This window comes from Peromyscus maniculatus, chromosome 5, assembly GCF_049852395.1.
Source record: "Peromyscus maniculatus bairdii isolate BWxNUB_F1_BW_parent chromosome 5, HU_Pman_BW_mat_3.1, whole genome shotgun sequence".
Taxonomy (NCBI): Eukaryota; Metazoa; Chordata; class Mammalia; order Rodentia; family Cricetidae; genus Peromyscus; species Peromyscus maniculatus.
The window spans coordinates 96,355,452-96,375,362 of NC_134856.1; the positions used below are offsets into that span (position 1 = coordinate 96,355,452).

At 40.6% G+C, this 19,911-nt stretch overlaps 1 protein-coding gene across 1 annotated transcript in view; it reads left to right on the forward strand.

Annotated features, from left to right (window-relative positions):
• Lyst (lysosomal trafficking regulator) overlaps positions 1-19,911 on the forward strand; it is a 160,881-nt gene that overhangs the window by 126,258 nt on the left and 14,712 nt on the right. Inside the window, exons 41-46 of the mRNA XM_006980155.4 lie at positions 263-329; positions 1,577-1,733; positions 7,975-8,115; positions 11,527-11,744; positions 14,947-15,177; positions 18,501-18,690. Of these exons, the coding sequence (XP_006980217.1) occupies positions 263-329; positions 1,577-1,733; positions 7,975-8,115; positions 11,527-11,744; positions 14,947-15,177; positions 18,501-18,690 (1,004 nt within the window). The remainder of the gene's footprint in view (positions 1-262; positions 330-1,576; positions 1,734-7,974; positions 8,116-11,526; positions 11,745-14,946; positions 15,178-18,500; positions 18,691-19,911) is intronic.

The following is a 19,911-nucleotide window of genomic DNA, read 5'->3' on the forward strand; positions in this document are numbered from 1 at the left end:
ATGCACACCTGCATGGTGCTGCATGACAGCATCACCCAGAAGAGTCAGTAGTAATTCACTGTACAGATGCAGATCTGGACTTGCATCTCTTAACAGTTTATGAGGTCATGATTTTGAATGGTGACTGTCGGTTACAAAGCAACATGCTTATGTGAGTTAAGGGCATTTTGTTAATTGCTCATTTTCAGGATGAAGACATGAGCAGCTGAATACTGGCAGTATCAAATTACTTCATATTTTTCTATCTTCTCTTCCTTTGTAGAAACCTATCTAAGCCTATAGCTGTGCAGTATAAAGAAAAAGAAGACCGCTATGTTGACACATACAAGGTAGCTTTAGTTTCCATTGAATATGGGGCTTTATGAACCTATGCTTTTTTATTTGTAGTATTTATTTATTTTAGTATTTATTTTTTGTTTATTTGTTTCCTTGTACTTTAAGAACTAGAAATTGTATGAACTGAATATCATTTTTGTCTTAGTTCTATGGAAACACCTTCCAAGAATGGAAAAAAAATATACTTTCATTTTGGCACAATTTGAGAGCTAATTAATCCATTGTATTTTCAAATGCATAAAAATCACAGATTTCCAGAGACCCAACTATTCATTCCTCTGAGTTTTATTTATATTGTATAGAAATAATGGTATCTTTATAATAGAAAACATTAATATGATCATGTTAGTTTGTTGTATATTGAATATTTATGTATTTATTTCTACTATAAACACTAGATATATTTAGAAAATTGTGCATTTTAGAAGTGAAATTACCTATTTAAATAGAAATGAGTTACCTATATTAACAATGTTAATATTAATGGAATTCAACTGGAAACTTAGAAAACTGACTTACTGCATAGTATATTCTTTATACTATAGTAATAGGAGCAGCAGAAGCAGTTTTCTCATATTCCCATATCATTCATGTCCCAATTCCAGAGATGTCCTTCCAAGTGCCTGAAATTCACCATTTGAGTCTTCTGCAATAGAAAATATGACAGTCTATGGGAGTCAAGACATTACTTGAAATTTCACTGCATCCAGCTTTGCTGTCAGGCACACAGAGCTGTAAAGATGAGCATAGTGACAGATGGGAGATGTGTGGCTGAGCTGCCTCCTTTGTGGTGGGGGAAGATCATCATTTTCTTTCTAACTCTGTGTACATGCTCCACAAAACCATCCTACACCACTGTGTTAATCGTGGTGATGTATGCTCTCTTACTGTATTTCCATTTCTGGAGAAGCACTCAAAATATATCATGAAGCTCTTCATTGAAGACATCTATGGTGGTAGAATCAGCTCTCGGTTTTTGAGGGCACCAGTTTAGATATTTGGAGCTGTAAACTAAGAGTGAGAATGCAAAGCAGCTGTGTCCTCATGTGGGACTAGGAATGGAGGTAGAGAGAACTGTTGGCCGGGGGTCAGTAGGAGACTCCTAGAGCTCAAAATGGCTGTGGGCTCTGAACACAATTGGGAAGACAAGAATAATGTCAAAGAGGTGGAGGAAAATGGAAGGGAAAACTAGCCATATTTGGAGCACAGATCGTGAATTTTCCTGCTCTTTGTCCTGTAGTACTTGGAGGAAGAGTACCGCAAAGGAGCCCGAGAGGACGACCCCATGCCTCCTGTGCAGCCCTACCACTATGGCTCCCACTACTCCAACAGCGGCACCGTGCTCCATTTCCTGGTCAGGATGCCTCCTTTCACTAAAATGTTTCTAGCCTATCAAGGTAAGGATATGTTTTGTAACTACCCTGTAGCTGGAAGTTTCTCTGGTCCTGCCTGGCCCTGCGGTTAGAACGAATCTTTCCCATCCACGTCTCACAGCTGCTTGGCCCCAAGTAAACACACAGAGGCTTACATTATTTACAAACTGTATGGCCTATGGCTCAGGCTTCTTGCTAGCTAGCTCTTATAACTTAAACCAATTCTATTAATCTGTAAATTGCCACATGGCCGTGGCTTACCAGTACTTTCACATCTTACTTCTCCTGGTGATGCTGGCGTCTCTCTACTATAGCTTTTCTATCACCCTGAGCAATTGGTTTATTACAATAGGCATTTGGTTATTTAATTACTCTGAGGGGTTTCTTCTACTATGGCAGGAAAGGACTGCACTGGATTTGCCATGGGGACCTGCAAGAGGCCCCTTGGAGTTCCCTGACCGGCAAAGGCAAAGGATTACCTTGTCTGTCCTGTGTTGATCTACATTCATTGGTCCAATGCTCACCTTTACCACACCTTCTGCATAATCCAGAAGGGAAGGGCGTTCTTTTGCCATTGTTCCTTGAAGAAACATTGTTTCTAGGAATGCCCTGTTTATAGTCCCTTTTTAGGTGGCCTTGTTTACCACAATTAAAGCATCTGACATTATTATTTTTCTTCAGACCTCTAGAAATCACCTCTCTTATCCATGTATCATCATGGTCATTAGATTCAATATTAATTGTATCACTGGTCCAATCCTCCAGGGTGCTGATCTCGCCTTTAACAGCCTGACTACCCTTTAACATGCTGCAGCGGTGTTCTCAAAAGCCAAAGATTCAATTATTATCTGTCTAGCTTCTGAATTTGGTATCATTCTATTTACTGCTGAAGACAGCCTTTGTAAGAAATCTGTGGTTTCTTTTGGGCCCTGTATAACTTTCGTAAATGACTCAATTTTCTTCCCTGCCTCTTCAATTCTGTTCCATGTATTCATGGCTGCCTTGCAGCATAGAATTAGGGTTTGGTTATCATGTAAACATTGTCTTTGTATATCAGCATAATTGCCTTCTCCAAGAAGTTGATTTTGGAAAATTTCCACACTTCTAGTCCTACATTGTTATTCTTTAGTCTTTGCTTCCTATTTTCACTAGGTCACCCATTGTAACTGTGGCCCAGTCTCTAGGACTGTAGCCAAATCTTTCCAGTCCTGAGGGATAATTCTATTACAGGTTGACCATGAGTTTAACATCTACTTTACAAATGGAGAATGCATACCATATGATACTATAGCTTCTTTAAATCTCATCAAATCTAACATTTCACTGGAGTCCAGTTAGCTTCACCCTTGAGTATTTGGCAGTTCCTGTAAGGTTACTGGGTAGATTAATGTTTGCTGTCTGGTAACCTTAGGCTGTTTCTCTGTAACTGAATAATTCAATGCTGAGATAGGTTTACCTTTAAATTCTTCTGTCTGGGTCTGAATTTCTCTATAATCTGTTTTAACAAGTTTTTCTAAAACTTTTATCTTGGCACTCAAATTGACCAACCTTTTTAATGCCAAAGTAAAAATGATCAAACAAATAATATTCATAATTGACATTATATAAATCCCATCAACATTAATTATCCTCTCATTTAATGTTCCATTTTCAGACTGCCTAATGTATTATCAAACAGAGACCAAATTTCTTCCATTGTAAAAATGTTTCCCATTTTTTAATGTGGGAAAAAAATCTCTTTTAACTAATTTCTCCCTTTAAGATATCTTAATTGACTTATCAAGTCTGTTGACTGTGTAGAACAATAGAAGTAGAAGAAAGGAATTTCAAAGCAGCTACCTAGTGTGGTGGCAGTCCGAGATGGGAATCCAGAGAGAGCCCACCACCCACCAGGAGAGAAAAAGCCAAAGAGACTTGGGTCCACATGGGTGAAGATCTGGCCACGTGCAACTCCAGCCTGAGCTGGGGGCCTTTAAGGCCACAAGTGGCTTTTTTGTAAATCTGTGTCCCACAAGTTGGACACCAAATGTAGCTGGAAGTTTCTCTGGTCCTGCCTGGCCCTGCAGTTGGGACGAATCTTTCCCACCTGTGTCTCGAAGCACTACCCCAAAAGTCATGTTATATCATTACAACAACAATAAAAAAAACTTGACTAGCTTCTTAAAATTTTACTCTAACTAAGCCTAGGAAAAAGAATCCTACTTAACCAGTCACTAAAATCCTCCATTTTAAAAATGGTAGTCAAATCTTCTTGCTCTAATCTGAGATTTTAGCTTTAGGTCATATCTAAGTTTATAAAAATGTAATTACTTTTTAAAAATTAAGATCTAATTCACAAACTGTAAAATTTATCAGTTAAATTATATTCAGCTCACTTTTATTTTATTTCATTTTTTTTTTTTGAGGCAGGGTTTTTCTATGTAGCCCTGGCTATCCTAGAACTCACTCTGTAGGCCAGGCTGGCCTTGAACTCAGAGGTCTACCTGCCTCTGCCTTCTGAGTGATAAGATTAAAGGCATGTGTCACCACACCCAGCTCAGCTCTCTTTTAAAGGCTTGCAACCCAATAATTATTTCAAAGTACTAAAGTCTTGCAGCTTATGTAATTTTTTATATAAAAATCTGTTATTGGAAAGTATTGTTATTATTTATGGTAGCTAGTTAATAAAGAACACACTGCATCATCTCTGTAGTAAAGCATGCTAGTAATCTAGCTCAGCACTTTGCATGACAGCCTGAAGATGACTGAGGGAATTCATTGTGTACCAGTGAAACTCACCACACTAGCCAGTGAGAACGGAGGTACTGGCTCTGGAATTGTTGCTAATGACATCTGTGTAGGAAACCATTGTCCAATCAGTTTGTCCTACTTTTCTTGTACTTCTTTATGTCTTTTATTCTTAAAACAACCTCTCAGAAAAATGAATTTGTATTCCCTATGCTTAGTGTGGATGGGGCTTGAGAGAGACAGAGAGAGAATTGTATGTGCATGGGCCAGTGTGTGTGTGTGTGCAGAAGCCAGAGGAGGACATCAGGTGTCCTGCTCTATTGCCCTGTATCTTATTCTTTTAAGAAAGTGTATCTCACTAAGCCTACAGTGAGTCTGGCAGCCAAAAAGCCCCAAGATACTTCTTTCTCTCCCCAGCCCCACAGCACTGGGTAACAAGCACACAGGTGGCCACTCTGAGCTTTTTTACATGGGTGCTGGGATCCAAACTGAGGTCCTCAAAGCTTGTGCTGTAAGCGCTCCTACCCACTGAGACCTCTCCCTAGTTTCCCAAGACATGCCATGTCCCTTTCTTCCCTCTTCGTCTTGCTTTTCCTTGACCAGTTATCCCTAGTTAACTTGATCTCTGGTTGAGAGTGTGTATGGTCCCATTCCAGCCAGTGCAAGGAACTCCCATAAGCAAATGAGCAGCTCTGTTAAGGAAGATCATTCAAAACTGATGTTTATACCATCCTTGCTTGCTGTGGATTCTAAGTGTGCCATTGTTTAAAGATCGTTTTGGACATAAGAGCATTCATTTGTGAATGTCATTTTGTTAAAAAAAAATGGCAGTGAAATAATATTTTAATGTAATTTGAAACACTGCAGTGCTATTAACATCCCTCCAACTAAAACCATTTCTTTCAGTGAAGCCCAAGAATTCATCAATATAAAATCTCCAGTCAACCATCAATCTTTATTATATTGTTGTTATGAATAGATTCATCTATAATATTAGTTTTTCTTCGTTAAGTAATTACATTGTTGTTTTGAAACCAAGTGTTAATGTAGCCAAGATGGGCATTAAACTTATGTAGCTGAGATTAGCCTTGAATTCCTGATCCTCCTGCCTCTACTTTCAAAGCTCTGATGTTACAGGAATGTACTGCCATGCCTAGATCTTCATTGCATATTTATTCATAGACTAGTTTTAAACCCTAACGCTACCTTAATCCTCTTTCACTTTCATTTCATTAGCTTTTGCTGACTTTTGAATTTTTTTCCTAACCTAATGAGTTAGTCCAGGAATTCTCAACCTTAGCACTAGAGTTACTTTAAGTTACATAATGTTTGTTTTTTGTTTTTTGTTTGTTTGTTTGTTTGTTTGTTTGTTTATTTGTTTTTGTCTCAAGGGTTGCCCTGTGCATTCATTGCAGGACATTTTGGCAGAATCCCTGGCTTCTACCAACCAATGTTAGTGTGACAACCAAAAATAACTTTAGACATTACCAAATAACACCTAGAAGGGAGAAGGGCTACTCATTGAGAACCACTGGTCTAATATGAGCATGTTTTATATTATGGTAATTTTCAGTGGGATGTTTTTAAAAAACAGAAACTGCAGAAAGTTGTACCACTCCAATAGAACCTATTGTTGTTACTCTTGTTACACAGTTGCTTAGTCTGAGCTCTGTGTGCCATGACTCCATGATGACCTGACGTTTCTTACTTTCTGAAAAAAAATTATAAATCTTGTTTTTCCCCAGATTTGATTTAGTGGCCAGCCAGTGCTAACTGGCTCAGTGTAGTAGATGAAAAACGATAAAAATAATGGAAAATGTAGCTCAGCAGAGCAAGCAGACTTGGAGAAAGAAATGAGCTCATTCTTTAGAAATTGCTGTGCTTGGTGCTGAGATTAGTTTGTGACATTCTCTACACAGAAGATGTGCTCAGATTCCAGCAAGTGCAGAGGCGCTTTAGACAGTATAGCCCAGTCCCTAAGATCCATACGCACAGCTGCTTTTCTGAGAAACTGGCCTTCCAGGCCTGTGAATGGAAAGGCTGGTAATTGTTCACAGAAAAGATACAGAGACAATATTCACTTCTTTGTCATTAATAGTCTATTCCAAAAAAAAAAATGAACAGGAGTGAGTATGCTCAGTTTTATATTAATTGATAAAAATTTTAGTTAATGCTTAAGCTCAGAGTTGGTGCATCTGAAAAGCAGTGTCAGTATTGCAAGTTTTCTCTCCTGTGCAGAATTTAGGGGTGTGTGTGTGTGTGTGTGTGTGTGTGTGTGGTGTAAAAGTGGAAGGGGACTATGTAAGGGAGGAAGTAGTCTGGATGGAAGGGGAGGAGAACAAAGGTAATAAAGAATATTTTCTTTTACATGCAGAATCTAATGTATCAACACACACACACACACAACATAGAGACAGAAGACGGACTATCCGCAGGAGGACAATGGGCAGTAATGGGAATGAGGAAGGAAAGGTGGGGGTGATAGGAGAGGCAAATATAAGAAAATTACAGTAAAATGCTGTAGGGAAATGTCATAATGAAACATTTTGTACCCTAAAAGTTTTCATTTTAGAAAGCAATGGCCCCACCCTTAAAAAAAAGTAAATCTAAATAGTCTTGGTAAAGAAAAGAGCCATGTACCAAACTATATTCTCTCTGTCCTCCCTCCCTCCTTACTTCCCTCCCTCCTTCCTTCCCTCCCTCCTCCATCCCTCCCTTCCTCCATCCCTCCATCCATCCTTCCCTCCATCCCTCCATCCCTCTATCCATCCCTCCTGCCTCCCTCTCCCTCTCTCTCCCTCCCTCCCTCCCTCCCTCCCTCCCTCCCTCCCTCCCTCCCTCCCTCCCTCTCTCTCTCTCTCTCTCTCTCTCTCTCTCTCTCTCTCTCTCTCTCTCCCTCTCTGTATGTATGTATGTATGTTCAGGTGCATGCATATACGGGCCTGCTTATAGAGGCCATAGATCAACAGGTGTCCTCCTTAACTGCTCCCCATTTTTTGAAACGTGATCTCTTACTGAACCTAGAACTCATCAAGTCAGCTAACCTGCATGGCCAGTGAACTCCAGGAATCTCTCTGTGTTGCCTACACATGGAGCATCCCAGTGCTGGAGTTACAGAAACACACCAGCCCACCTGGTTTTACATGCATGCTTGAATCAAACTGTCGAATCAAACTTTTGTAGCAGGGACTTTGCCATCTAAGCCATCTCCACAACCCATAATTTCCCCTTCTTTAAATTTATGCATTCACTTTAATAAAGAGATCATTTTTGTGTGCTGGGTATGGGTGGGCCCTTAGGCTCCTGCTTTTGTGAAACTTTCATTCTAACTAGGTAGAAGATAGTCATTTAAGCAAGTAAATGATAAAAAAATTCTTCTATTTAGAAATGATGAAATCACAATACAGTTGAAAATAATGTCATTCCAAGAATTTGAATAATATTTTAAATAAACCAAAGGACTATTTCTTCAGTAATTTTTGAAGCAACAAAAGTTATGGGAAGCTTCAAGTGGAACACAGTCTTTGTGTCTTCTCAGATCAGAGTTTCGACATTCCAGACAGAACTTTTCATTCTACAAACACAACTTGGCGCCTCTCATCATTCGAATCCATGACTGACGTGAAGGAGCTGATTCCAGAGTTCTTCTATCTCCCTGAGTTCCTAGTGAACCGTGAAGGTACACAGCAGGTCGTTTTTCACACAGTTTGAAGGGTGTGCAGTGGAGTTATAATTTTCCAAAAGTAGCTTTTCTAAGACTTGAAATTTGAATTTCTAGATAGGAGAGATTCACGGCGTTAAATGTATAATTTTATTTCCAGGTGAGATTGAGGATTTCTGATATTTTATAAGACTGGCTGCATTTGGGGAACTGTGGTGTGTTGTTTTGGGGTTGTTTTTATTTTGTTTTTTTCAAGATAGGGTTTCCTTGAGGAGCCCTGGCTGTCCTGGAACTCCCCCTATAGACCAGGCTGGCTTTGAACTCACAGAAATCCACCTGCATCTAACTCCTGAGTGCTGGGATTAAAGGTGTGTGATACCACTGCCCAGCTAGGGGAACTGTGTGTTTAACTATTAAAATTATTTGTAACATCTATTTTAACTTTATTACACAATTTTCTTCTGTTTATAAAAGTTACATTCATTAAAAAGTAAGAGTAAGTCAGTCAGTGGTGGCACACGCCTTTAATTCTAGCACTCAGGAGGCAGAGCCAGGTAGATCTCTGTGAGTTCGAGGCCAGCCTGGGCTACAAAGTGAGATCCAGGACAGGCACCAGAACTACACAAAGAAACCCAGTCTGGAGAAAACTTAAAAAAATAAATAAATAAATAAAAAGTAAGAGTAAAAAGCAATTCTTTGAAAATGTAAATTAACAAAAATCTGAATAATGTTATGAAGAAATGAAAGAGAGAAGAGTCTGTGGCTGGGGCTGTGACTGGGTTGGTGCTGTACCCTCCTGACATGGACCACACAAACCACATGTGGTTGTGCATACCTGTGATACAGACTATGGGAGGAAAAAGAAAAGGCAAAGAAGGAAAACTCTCTACGAAGAACTATCTACTAAGCAAAAATCAAAGGGTCTTCTGGAGAATAAAATCCAGGGCTGCCATGCCACTGACCTGGGCCACCTTTTCGAAGCTCAGTCAACTCTGGGGTGGATACTTTTGAGTTGTTTTCCTTAATTTCATGTGACCCTCAGGAGTATATGAAATTGAGACATATCTTTAGGTAAGTCAGTGTTAGACAAAACACCTTAGAAGGTTGTTGTAGGCTGTCTGCTGAGGCTCTTTGGCAAATTATTAATGCACTCAACCTGCTAATTACCCTGGAGCTGTTTCATCATGTTGCCTGTCTAGATCACCTCAGTCTGGAGCTCCAGTGGCACAGTCATTTGCAGTACTAATATGAAAATATAAGTCAAATGTCAGCACCTGAGGCTTGGGGGAACCCACATATGGATTTGAGTTTGGAGCGCATTTAAATCTACTGCCTGTTTTCTCTGTCTCTCATGTGTGCTCCTATTATGTCTTTATGACAAATCCCTCCAACACTTAGTGACTCAAAGCACCAATTAATTTGTTATTTATCACAGTTTTTGCAAGTGCAGGTCAACCAAATGTCCTTGGTTACATTCAGAGCTAAGTGGCAGATCCGCAGTCCCTTCCCTTAAGTTGACCTGTGCTTTTCCAGACAGTCTCTCCAAAAGGGCTGGTTTGGGCTTCCTCACATACTATTTGGCTATTCAGGGATGCAAAGGCAAGTATTCTGAGACGGGCAAAAGCTAAATGACCTTTTCCAACCTAGCCTTGTCAGCCAAACAGCATCCCTTCCCCAGCTCTTTCTCATCTCTGTCCATCCAGATCCAAATTGAGCACTCACAGGCTATCACTTGATGATGCAGAAATAAGACCCAAAAGCATAGTAGTCAGGAAATACTGTAGCCTCTTTTAAAAAAAAATTAATCTTTATTATTTTGTTTTATGTGTATGGGTGGTCTGCCTGTATATATGACTGCACCACATGTGTGCAGTACCTGCAGAGGCCAGAAGAACATTGGATCCCCCAAGACTGGAGTTACAGACTGTTGTGAGCCTCCATGTGGGTGCTGAGAATTGAACCCAGATCCTCTGGAAGCACAACCAGTGTTCTTAACCATTGAGCTATCTCTGCAGCCTCTGTAACCTCTTCTTCAAAAGGCTCTAAGGCTCGTGTCTTTTCCTGTCAGCAGTCTTCCCAGTGCCCTTTATTCATATGTTCCAAGTGTCTTCTTTGTGATGTGCCCTAGGACCTGAAAGTGATGATTCAGTTCATGGTCCTTCCCCAGCCCTTAGGCCACACTGGCCACCATTAAATAAATTAGGCCTTCCCACCAAGCCTATCCCTGCCCTCCAGGATACAATAGAGATCCTGAGATGCCTACGTACAGATCTTATACATACCCTCAGTTTATATTTTGTATCATATTTCAAAATGTTTACAAACTGGTGAAGAACCTTCATACCATACTCACACAATCAAGAAACAGTTAGACAGTTTAATTTTTAAGAAGATCCTTTTTAATTTTAATCCTGCTCATAGTAGTTAGCTTTTCTATAGAAAAATCTCTATTCAAAGAGGTTTATTCGTTTTAAGAGACTCTGTCTCCCTGTGTAGCCCCGGCTGGCCTGGAACCCCCAGTATTCCCTTTTCATCTTGACAAGGGCTGGATTGCAGGCATGCACTGCCATGTCTGGCTTTCAGACAAAGTCCTTTAGGACAGTGTTTTTAAATAAAAATTTCTGATATTTTTTACACTAGCAGACAAATGAAATGGACATATTAACACATATTCATGTCACAAAGAGCCCTTTTAGTCAGCTGGGCGGTGGTGGTGCATACTTGGGAGGCAGAGGCAAGCAGATCTCTGAGTTTGATGCCAGCCTGGCCTACAGAGTGAGTACCAGGACAGCCAGGGATACACAAAGAAACAGTTTCAAAAAACAAACAAAGAAGCTTTCTAGTCAGTGTGTTGTATTTTTGTTGTTGTTGTTGTTGTTGGGCCAGGAATGCTCCTTAGAAAGTCAGAACAGACCTGTCATTGTCCATAAAACCAGTATACTATGACAACTTATTTTAGGGGTGTCTGCTCTGTAAGGTGTTTTCTGAACTACAGAATATTAATATCTATTAAAAATATAGTGCTCAATTTATAAAAATACCAACAATCTAGAAATGCTTATACAAAGCTTTAATTTGATGTTAACCAAGTTTATAATTAAATAGGTATTTAAGCACTCACTGTGTTTGAAGAGTTTGGTGAGCATACTACTAGAAATCGTGGACACTGATTTTCTGCTTTTTTGTCATCCTATTAGAAGTGGATGAAGGGTAAAGTTGAAAGTCCCAGTTTGAAGTAGCTTAGTGTCTATCCTGTCCCTGTTGGTACAGAAAGAAGTAGATGAGCAGTGATTCTTACTGTAGGGCAGTTCACCTTGCTGCTGCCGTCGGATGTGGTGCACTGACCCTGTTTTCCTGAACTCTTATGCTCTGTGGGCTGAATGAAGCATGCCTTGGCAGAATTAAACATTGTGGATTAATTTTCCTAAGGTTTTGACTTCGGTGTGCGTCAGAATGGTGAACGGGTTAACCACGTCAACCTTCCTCCGTGGGCACGCAATGATCCTCGGCTGTTCATCCTCATTCACCGGCAGGCACTAGAATCTGACCACGTGTCCCAGAACATCTGTCACTGGATTGACCTGGTGTTCGGCTACAAGCAAAAAGGAAAGGCTTCTGTTCAAGCCATCAATGTTTTCCATCCTGCTGTAAGTGACTCTTTTAAAAGAATCTGCACACATGTAAGTTAGAACCTCGATATTTTAAGGTTGGCCGTTAAGCTATTTCTTTAAAATACTCAAGTCATCAAAGAGGCAGTTACACTAAGCTGTTACTACTATTATGGAAGACTGTTCAGGTTTTATATTTACCTCTTTAAAAGTGTCTTAGATGCTATAGTTAGAGATTCTCCAAGACCACCCTCATATTCATTGATTTACTAAATAAATATGTGGACTCAGTATGTAGCTATGATTCATGACAGTGAAGGATACAAAGCATAACTTGCAAAAGGGAACAAGCAGTGAACAAAGTCTGGGTGGAGCAAGCACACACACCTGACTCCCCCACTAAACCACAGAGCATGCTCACTTTCTCCAGGTGCTTCCATGACATATGGGAAGTGGTTTCTGCCAGGGAAGCTGTCTGGAGATTCAGAGTTCAGTATCTCTTTGGGAATGGGCTCTTAGAAACCATCTGTCTGATGTGTGCTGAAATTCCAGACCCAGAAGGAATCCAAGGGTTGAGCATGGACCACATTGTTTGCATAGTGTAAGCAGAAGTAGCTATACTTGTCACTTAGGAAATGGTGGGAAGACTCAGGAAATCCCAGCTCCCAGACTCCAGCCAAGGAGGCAGCAGAGCTTTCCAGGGAGAGTGGACAGCTTGCTGTACATACGACTCTGAGTGGCTGTTATGGTTTATGAAAGGCATCATTTTTCCTGATGACAGAAACAGCACATTTGCCTTATTAGAGAATATGTAAAATGTAACTATCAAAAAGAGAAAATATGAGAAATAAGTTTTGCTTTCAGCATCTAGAAAAGCTTTTTATAGTATCTCTAATAGAAGATATTTTTGGAGAGGGGAGCATGTTTTTATAAAAGGAAAGCATGATCATTTATCAAAACCATCTTCAAGGCTTTTTTCTGTACCTGCTTATTATTGCAGTAGTTTAATATTAATCCTGTTTTTAAATCTTTTTCTCCCTGAATAATAAAGTATTAAATATACTTAAGTCATGAGGTGTCTTTCTCTATGGTTGTAATGGCCACTACTATCCGTATCTAAGACAGCTTCTAATTCCCTACGAGTAGAAGTGTTGATTTCCACATGTACGAGTTTATGTTTCTGTGTAGACTTAGGAAACACTTACTAGGCTAGGCTGTCAGGGGACAGAGGTAACAGGAAGAAGGTGGGTTGCATGGCCTGACTGCACATGTTAGGAAAAGTTCCCGTGATGTGGGTGAGAGGTCTTGACTGAAGGACTAGGCGGCGAGACGGCAGAACACCAGAGAAAGGTATTCCTGCCTGCCTGCTGCTACTCGGTGCAGACCAGTGCATCAGCTCTTTTCCCTGCAGGACACATGGCTGCCCCAGTTTCCACTTAGCAAGGTGAATTGATTTACTGTGGGCTTGCTCTGCAGGGTGTCTGTGTAGATGATACAGATCTGAAAGTATTTGTAACAAATACAGCTAAATGTATACCCCAAACCCTTACAAGGTATTCTGCATCTGAACTTGTTTATACCAGAAATCCATGCCCAAAGTGTGGTCCAAAGATAAAATTCTCTTTGGATTCCATTGTTCTCTGAAATTATGTTGGCTACCTCCAAGGCACCGGTAGAAGGGAGAATAAAACAGTTCTACAGTAGCTCTAAAAGAAGGCGTTTATGAAGAGAGCGCTTTTTTAAAAAAAAGGAAAGCATTATCATTTGGTTCACAAATAAGAGTCTTACCAAAAACAGTAGAAAATAGAGGAGGAAAAATCTTCCTTCTATCCATCTTAGGTTCCTTGTTGGGGACTCCACAACAAAACAGAGATTAACAAGAGAAAAACATGAAGGCGTGCCTAGTACAAACTTTTTTAGCATCAGAGCCTTCCTAAGGAAGGGATACCCCCAATAAATGCTTAGACCTGAGATTTTATACTAGAGCTGATGGAAAGGACAGCATTAGGGAGTGTGTGACAAAATAAAAGCAATATGAGCCAAGCAAGTGAATGGCGAATAGTGAGGCCTTTTGGCTCATGTACCCTGAGTGTGCCTTCATCATTCTTCAGATTTGAGGCTGTGCCTTTCCTCCATGGAGGGACCTGTGTTTCTGCCCTGCTTCAGGAGATGGTCAGAAGCCCTTTCTAGGTCTTATGAGCAGCTTTAGGGGAAGAGCAGAGTCCTTCCTCACATTCTTCAGCTCAAATGTTGCACATATCCAGGCACTGTGTTCTGAGGTAGTGTGTTCTGAGCGCCATCAAGTATGAAATAAAGGCAAAGGTCTAGATATAATTTTTGAGCTGCATTTATATTTGATCCTGAAATGCAAAATTTAGAACAATTATGAGTTTAAACATTGACCTCAGTTATACCTTCTTCTGTGTATATTATTTTACATCATCTTTTCAGTAATTCTTATTTAAAATGTACCTAGAAACTGAAATATACAAGGTAATTCATCTAACTGGAATGTTTTTCACTGTCTTTGAGACCAGTATTCTAAAAAGTTGAGTAACCGTGAAGGTTATTTCACTTCTGAAGTGCCATGGAAATCTTATTGTGACACTTGTAAGAATGTAAGAATATTGTATACATGTGTGAAGATTGCTGTAATTGACTAGATGCTAAAACCTGGACTGTCCACAGGGATGCATGGCAATAATGACCTGTAGCTTTAGAAAAGAGAAGTTCACGGGGCACACAGGACAGATACTCAGAGCCCAGTGCCAAGAAGGAACATGCCATTTCAGTGACTCACCCTGGAACCTTCCTTGGTGCTTTTTCATATTCACTGCTGGTTTCCATTATGAACTCACTTACCTACACTGCAATATAACTTCACTGGTTGCCTTTTCCCATGCATTACTTTGGACATGCAGTTTCTTCAGTAATTTACTTGATACCTTCTTTTACACTCTCAGGCCTTAAATTTGAGATGCTTTATAAACACACCTAATTAATACCACTTAGACAAGATGTATTATTTTGTTCACACATTCAGAAATATTGGTTATCACTGTCTGATCCTGGTAAGACCAGTACAAATAAATTAACTTGATCAGAAACATTTTTAAATCATTTACACTCAAAATAGAGTATTGATACCTAAAAAAATGAAACAAGTGCTTTTCTTATCAGCATTTTAAGTAACTCTGACATCACACTGCTGATGCCATATTCTTTGACTTTTTCTCTGCAGACATACTTTGGAATGGATGTCTCTGCAGTTGAAGATCCAGTACAGAGACGAGCTTTAGAAACCATGATAAAAACCTATGGGCAGACCCCTCGTCAGCTGTTCCACACAGCCCATGCCAGCCGACCTGGAGCCAAGCTCAACATTGAAGGAGAGCTTCCAGCAGCTGTTGGCTTGTTAGTACAGTTTGCTTTCAGAGAGACCCGAGAACCAATCAAGGAAATCACTTATCCGGTACGTTATTTTGATTTTCGTCAAATTCAGCAAAACTTGATTGGACTCCTGCCATGCCCCTCTCTTAGCTATAGGGGTGCAGACATGAATAGTGTGGTCCTAGCCTACAGATAAGCACCAGCCAGTGCAAGACAGCAGGGGCAGCTAGAGCAGTGACCTGTGTGTACAGTGATTGCTGCGTCAGTGACATGGAGAGAGTGCTTTGCCAGCCCAGGGAAAAGAAGCATTTTGGGGCAGACAGAAACTGTTCTCAAGGAGCACAGAAGGGTTATTGCTAGGGAAAGCTTCACCAAGCAGACTTCTAAATAGGGTTGTGCAAATAAAAGGAGCCAGCTGGTACCTGTGTAAATGGCACAGCTGGGCTTGATCACCATCTTCAACCCAAAGCACTAACCAGAGGTACCTCCCTGGATAGTAGTAGTAATGGGAAATATTGTCTCTAAAAATAGAAAGTATGCATAATTTTTCTTTGCAATGAAAGAAAGCAGGCCTCAAACGGAAAACCAATTTTAGCTTTCATTAGAGTTCTTCATATAAAAGTAGCATAAAGTACCAGAACTTAAACTGTAGAGTGCTGCAAAGTGTTTGTAGAAGGGAGCCACTGAAGATTAAAGGGAAGGGAAGAGACCTTAAACATAAATCAAGCATCTGCCTCAACTACACGTATTTGTGGTTCACCGTCAGTGAAGAATTTTCACAGACTTTGTTTTTGATGTTTTTGGTAAAGATATTGCTTAAATATTTTAGAACTATAGATGTAAATTTTGCATGCTTATAGCTCACATCTGTAAGTTTTGTATGTTAAATACAAACAGAACCCATTCAATTACTAGAGTCAACCGAAAGACATTTATTTATAAAGAGTAATGTTCTACTATAACCAAATCACCAATGTTGAATTTTGTAATGGAAACTGGATTTTTATTTTGTGATTTTTTTTAAAGGCTCATGAGTCATATTAGCCATTACCAGAGTTGCTATTTTTAACTATAATGCTTTATTTTAACATGTCAGAATAATATAACAGTATATTCCTGAAATTTAATAAACTTCACTTAATTTATTATGATACTTACTGCTAATTAATAGGTAAGATGTTGTTGGTTTTAGGGGTTTGGTTGGATGATTTTAGCCTTTTGAAACAGGATCTCACTGTATAGCCCAGACCAGCTTAGAGCTGGAGATCCTGCAGAATGCTGGATTGCTTTATTCTCCTAGTGCTGGATTCTAGGCCTGAACTGTGCTCGGTGCTAATTAGCTGTTTAAGGCTAATGTATGTAAAAGCACTAGGCAGTCTATCTGCTGGCAGTGGAGCACGATGCCAGCCGCCTCATTCCCTCTGTAGGACTCTCACACTAACTGTTTCCTCCACCTGGCCCGTCCCCACATCCACCCCATGTGGATCTCTCATTTCAATAAAGCTCTGTTCAGACCTCCCCTCCTTTGAGTCCTCCCTGACCCCCCCATACCTCCCAGGTCTAAGCCAGAAGCTCCACTCTTCTCAGTCGTCTTCTCTGTTTTGCTTCTTAACGCTCTGAGTCCTACCATACACGTAAGTGCTTGTTTAGTCTGTCTGTCTGTCCATCCTCACCTGAATGCAGCATCATGGGAAAATGATGTTGTTTGACTTGCTCCTCACTGTGTCTGCAGATGCTAGGGGCAGTGCTCAGCACACAGTGGGCATTCACCATTTGACTAAAGGATGACTTCTGGGCAGGTTCTTCAGAGTTCAGCCTGTCTTTGCTTGAACCACAGTGGGACTTCCCACACAGTGCTGTGCCATGGCCTTCAGGAGGCAGCTCCAACATACAACAGCAATGCTGTGCTGAAAAGGGTCCTCCACGCAGCCCGGCTGCACGTGTGTGAACTTGAGCTCATTGTGGAGGTTAGTCAGAGCTGTAGGAGCAGCACTTAGGGAAGGCACGCTTTCCTTATGCCACACAATGGAGAACAGCATTGGACAATGGCTAGTGTGTGTGTGTAACTCAAAACTGGTTAGCTGTGTATACAACTCAAGAAAGCTTAAACTCTGTAATTCATATGAGAGAACATTTCAGGCAAGGAATTATGAATGGTCAGTCATCAGCAGAGTCTAACACCACTTTTTAGTGACTTCAGTATAGACAGGTTGAAACAGGATATAAAGGCTTTAGAGAGAAAACGTGTTCTCAAAATACCCGTGTTAGCCTCTCTCTTCTCAGGAGCACTCCTGCCACTCAGCCTCCCCAAAGGTGCCCGCTCTAAGACTCCTCCATGCCACCAACACAGCATATTACTCTGTCCTGTGAGTGGTCTAAGTAAGAAGAAATAGAGCACTGACTGCCGTGCCTTTTAAACAGTTGTATGTAGGTCAACAATGCCTGTTTCTTCATTCAGATGGAAAAAATGAGATAAAGTACATGGAAAAAATTATTTGATATTTTTATGGAAATGACTGGAATTTTTTAGTATATTGTTTTTATTAGGTTTGTGTAGCATTTACTCTGAAACTCTGAAAGTAGAAAATAAACTTTTAAATATCTAAAACAGAGAGAATCCATTAATAAGAAGAGATTAGTAGAATTTAACAGTCAAAAAAGAGTGAAGTCATTGGAAAAACTCTGAAGCTGTTTTCTCCCCTGCTGGATTTCCCTCTTGATGGTTGTTTTTGCCTGGATGGAGGAAGGTTTTGGTCCTTGTTCTTGGCAGGTGTGTGGCCATCCCGCTACGGTCTTCTCTTACCTCTGTGTGCATGGCCTGCTGCTCCTCAAACCGGTCTCTTCCTTTGTCCTTGTTGGACAACACTGTCTTCTCCAGGATTTCTGAGCACTCCGGAGCCCTGGTGCTCTAGCCTTCTCAGTATACTCCGTTAGTCAATTCTGAGCATCCTCTGAGAAACTGCGGTGGTCTAGACGTACGTGAAGCAGGGGTCTCCTGATTCCCAAACTTGTGGCTGAGGGAGCTCTTCTATGCTCCTGTCTTCATTTCTGTCGTATGTACAAGTGGCTTGTCAGCCTTCAAAATCAACCTACTGATATACCAACCTTAGGAATTTTAGCTAGCCTAAAAGAAACGTGTCTAATAAAACTTTGTTTTCTTTGTTGAATTTCAAAATTGTTTGAATTAGTAGCAGGCATTTCCATTCAAGCTAGGCCAGAACCACAGAACAAAAATCAAATAAACACTTTTTTTATGGTAAACATGGGGAAATAAAATATATAACACAATTCTTGCCTCAAAGAGTTTATAATCTAATTTTTTTCTGTTTAGAATGTATATTGTAATTAATAATCTATCACCTTTTATTTAAAAATCATCATAATCTTGACTTTCCTTGATTGCAGAGCCCTTTGTCATGGATAAAAGGCTTGAAGTGGGGGGAATATGTGGGCTCCCCCAGTGCCCCAGTACCTGTAGTCTGCTTCAGCCAGCCCCATGGAGAAAGATTTGGTTCACTCCAAGCACTGCCCACCAGAGCCATCTGTGGTTTATCTCGAAACTTCTGTCTTCTGATGACCTACAGCAAGGAGCAAGGTAAAGTGAGCCATAGTGAGGATCAGCCTGGGCATCTCTGAGGAGATTTAACTGTGCCCAGCTCACCTGTGCTGATGCCTTGTTTGACTTCTAACATTGCGTGGTCTTTGGTGAAAAGCTCTGCTCAGTGTTATTACTTTTTCAAGACAGGGGTTTCTCTGTGTAGCCCTGGCTGTCCTGGAACTCACTTTGTAGACCAAGCTGGGCCTGAACTCAGAGATCCTCTAGTCTCCACCTCCCAATTGCTGGAATTAAAGACATGTGCTGCCATGCCAGGTTGAATTGTGTTTACTTAATGCAGGCTAGGCATTAAAATGTAGTATATTAAAAAAAAATGAGGGTTAAATGCAGTGCTGTTTAAAATGAAGGGAGACTGAGGGAGTTGAGAACAAATGTCTATGCTCACAGGATGAAAACATTGTCAGTCTGAGAGAAATATGCATAATCAAGCTCTCGATTCCTAAGATGGACAGATGTATTTAACAGATAGATCCAGTGCCTCAGAAGATGCACCTGTGGGTTTACACATACTGATGGGAGTGATAAGTACAGATGCCTCAAAAAGCAGCTCTCTGGTTCCAGCTCAGTAACATTGAAATGTGGAACAGGACTTGGTGGTGTGCATCATTTTGTAATTCAAAATGTCACCCCAGACACTGGAGAACTGCGGACCTCCCTCTGTCCTTCCTGCTAACATTCTCTAGTACAGAGGCTCTCCTGCTTGGCCTAGGCATGAACATGAATGGCTGGGGATACTCATGCTCATGTGAAGCTGCTGAACACTAGCCTGTGCTCTGTGGTCCTCCTTTAAGCCTCCTTTGTCAGCACCCTTGTCACTCAGCATTAGGGGATTTAAATGTGTCCCATGTAATTCTCTACCCAATGTATGTCTGTCACTAAATGCTGGGCCCATATTGTGCCTCAAGAGCTGTGTTCATTCTGTAACTTCTGTAGAGTGGGCTTGGGATTTGTCAGTCTAGGTGTGTGCATGCATGTACACTGTAGTCTCTGGAAGCACAGTTCCTTTGTTTGTGTTCAAGCTCTACTATTTACTACCTGTGTGGTCATGGGAGAGTTACCTGAAGCCTTCCAGGTCCTGACTTCTGATCTGTAAAAATGGGAATACCAAATGCCTTCCCTCAGGATGCTGTATGAGAATGGTTAGCATGGAGCCTGGATCATTCTAAGTACTAATACTTATGAGAATCTATTAGACTTTAA